This window comes from Macrobrachium rosenbergii, chromosome 21 (assembly GCF_040412425.1).
Source record: "Macrobrachium rosenbergii isolate ZJJX-2024 chromosome 21, ASM4041242v1, whole genome shotgun sequence".
Taxonomy (NCBI): Eukaryota; Metazoa; Arthropoda; class Malacostraca; order Decapoda; family Palaemonidae; genus Macrobrachium; species Macrobrachium rosenbergii.
Genome location: NC_089761.1, coordinates 3,178,522 through 3,181,562, shown reverse-complemented (window position 1 = coordinate 3,181,562; position 3,041 = coordinate 3,178,522). Strand labels below are relative to the sequence as shown.

General features: G+C 36.2%; 1 protein-coding gene across 1 annotated transcript; it reads right to left on the bottom strand.

The window, feature by feature from the left end:
• Positions 1-584: 584 nt before the first annotated feature.
• Positions 585-2,669, bottom strand: LOC136850210 (uncharacterized). The gene is made up of 3 exons (XM_067123847.1): positions 2,537-2,669; positions 918-1,126; positions 585-773 (listed from the first exon to the last, which is right to left on the bottom strand). The coding sequence occupies exons 1-3, from the start codon at positions 2,667-2,669 to the stop codon at positions 585-587; spliced, it is 531 nt and encodes a 176-aa protein (XP_066979948.1).
• Between the last annotated feature and the right edge of the window lie 372 nt (positions 2,670-3,041).

The following is a 3,041-nucleotide window of genomic DNA, read 5'->3' as shown; positions in this document are numbered from 1 at the left end:
GAATCTTTGCTTGCAATACTAGAAGTCAGGCTCACGAAACAAACGACGAACTATAGGCAACCCATTTCTCCCGAAGAGAGACTAGTAAGGTAAGTGAAAAAGAAATAGGGATTTGAAGATTTTATTATTACAAAACTACTACAAATAAGGTTATTTCCTGAGAGAAAGGTACTTAGAAAAAATAAAGGAATCTGAATTAATTGCAAATAATATAGAACCAAATTAATAATTGGTTGCATTGTGCTGAAATAAAACAGTTACCAAATTTATTTAAAAAGTAGCTAAAAGAAAGTAACATAGCCCTACACAAGGAAAAATAATTTTGCTTATTCATTCATTGTTAATATTAATGAAACAGGTACAAAGTATCACAAAAACTTCATAAACTGGTGATACTGTACTGAGAATTTGTATAGATAATAAGTTTAAGGGGGCTGAACAGGGCTTATTTGTGAGTGCAAAATAGTCATCTCCTGTAAGTTTATGTAGGGATTGGGAGTCGACTGCATGGCGCCGATGGTCGCATTTGAGGGCCACTCTTTCTGTTCTACTTCTTCCATTTCTTTTAAGAAAAGATTTTGTATTTATGATCTTATGTGGAGCTTCTTTGTAGGATTTAGTTTCTTCATGTAAGGTAGCAAACTTTTGAAGAAAAGCAAATCTTCATTATCAGATTCTTCCTGGTCCTTTCTTAAAAATTCTAACTTCTGTTTTTCAGTTTCAATGAGTTGCTCATTTTTTCTTGCCACATAATCTACATTTGGTCTTCGTCGCTTATTAGACGACAAAGGTTTTGTTTGTCAACTAGTATCGGAAAGAGATGGAGATGGTGGCCTAGAAGTATGTGACATGAACGACTGAGAAACATGACTTGCACCCGATTCAGTGTCATCACCAGCTACAGACTGGTCATCTTAAGTTACTTGGGTGTTTTCTTCCCGGCTCAAATTGGAGCTCCTAGATGCTAGCCGATGAATGTCTTTCAAAAATGATAACTGAGTGAAGTAGGGCCATGTACTAGGAACCATTTCAGAAGCTCCATCACCAGATCTGGGGTTTTCCAGTTTCTTAATTTCTTTTCTATAATAGTCTTTCAGGTTTTTCCATTTTCTTTTAGCAGAAATCTCTGAAAGGTACATTAAAAGATATGTCAATAAACCAGAAAGTAACACAGGCCTATACAAGTTTAAAAAAATATAAAGTAATAATTTTATGATAAACATAATGACCAGCTAATATTAGCAATACGTTAATCATCATAAAAAACAATAGCTTTCCTTGTTTTTCTCTCCTTTTCACGTTTCTCGCTACTGGTGAATCGTTTCGATCTTTGGCTTTGCATTTTCATTGTGGCAGAAGCATTATTTCAGGAATTGTAAAGGAAACTTGTAATATTATTTGGGAGGCTCTAAACAATGATTATTTACCCTATCCAACTAAGGAAATTTGGCTTGCAACCACAGGAAATTTTTACAAGAAATGGAATTTTCCCAACAACACTGGAGCATTGATGAGTATATTGAAATAAAGTGTCCTGCCAGGAGTGGTTCGACATACTACAATTATAAAAAATTTTTCTCCATCTCTCTACAAGCACTGGCACACGCTGGTGGCAAACTTCTTATAATTGGCGTTGGTGGGGTTGGTAGGCAGAGTGACTTGGGACTTTTCAGATCATCTGATTTGTACAGACTTTTGGAGTCTGGACAACTTAATATCCCAGACCCATCTATGCTTCCTGATACTGATGTGAAAGTTCCCTATGTCATTATAGCTGACGAAGGATACCACTCGTTACTATACCTTATGAGACCATTTCCTCAAAGGAACTTGGATGACCAAAAGAGAATATTTAATTACCATCTATCAAGAGCCCGCAGAACTGTAGAATGTAGTTTTGGTGTACTAACAAATCAATGGAGGTTATTATCTAAACAGACTGAGACAATGTTACCTCCACAGTAATGACTGTTAAAGCAGTATGCATATTACACTATTATCTTTTAGATAAGGAAGGGCCAAACTCAGGTTTCTCACATTCCACTGAAGAGATGATACAGAGTGCAGTAGCATGTACAAGGCCCCAAGGCCGGCTACTAAACAGTGCTTTAAACATCAGGGAAGCCTTCTCGAATTATTTCACTAGAGTTGGAAGAGTTCCATGGCAAAATGATTTAGCCTTACCAGGCAATATAATTGTGGCAAATATGACATAAAGTTCATAAAAATTCATTGTCCCTTATATGCATGAAATATATTGTTAAAACATATAAAATTTTTTCATTTCAAATGTCCTTACTTCATCTTTTTAGATTTTGTCGGGTTATCTTTCCAGCTTCATGGATGGAAAAAATCCCCCCTGTCTTTATATATATATATATATATATATATATATATATATATATATATATATATATATATATATATATATATATATATATATATATATATATATATATATATATATATATATATATATATATATATATATATATATATATATATATATAACTGCACATGCACCATTTTAACTTACCTTCAATAAGCAGTTGATTGCTTATATCTTCCCAATCCTTTTTTAACACAATGTTATTTTTGTGCAGTGGATCATGGGGATCCCACAAAGCTCTCCTCCGAAACACCTCCCCAATTAATTCTTCTGTCGCCATTATGTCCAATTGCAACCGACTGAATACGTGACACTTTGGCAAGTGATGGAAAATGGTGTAGTCTTGGGTGAAGACGCCAGGAACTGCAGCGGTATTTTAAAACATGTTACATCGCTTGGCGGCAACTGCAGAGGGTCGAGTCTTCCCGCTGGCCTGGTGTGGCCACTCACATAAGATACATTACATTTCAAATTGCCACGGGAACCCCTTCCCTGCAACCTCCATGCTTGCCGCGTCTGGTGTGGCCTCACCCTTAGTGAATGGAATCAGGCCCAGAAAGGAATTCCTGTTGGGTAGGGACCTCCTCTGGGGAAACCCTTCCCCAGCGTCACTATGTAGCCATGCTACCTCCACAATGGAAGCATCGACTGT

Coding starts and splice junctions, on each gene's coding strand:
- LOC136850210 (XM_067123847.1), bottom strand. CDS start 2,669: ATGGCGACAGAAGAATTAATTGGGGAGGTGTTTCGGAGGAGAGCTTTG. Junction 1,127..2,536: donor CAATCAACTGCTTATTGAAG/GTAAGTTAAAAT, acceptor TGTACCTTTCAG/AGATTTCTGCTAAAAGAAAA. Junction 774..917: donor AAGAAAACACCCAAGTAACT/TAAGATGACCAG, acceptor TCGTCTAATAAG/CGACGAAGACCAAATGTAGA.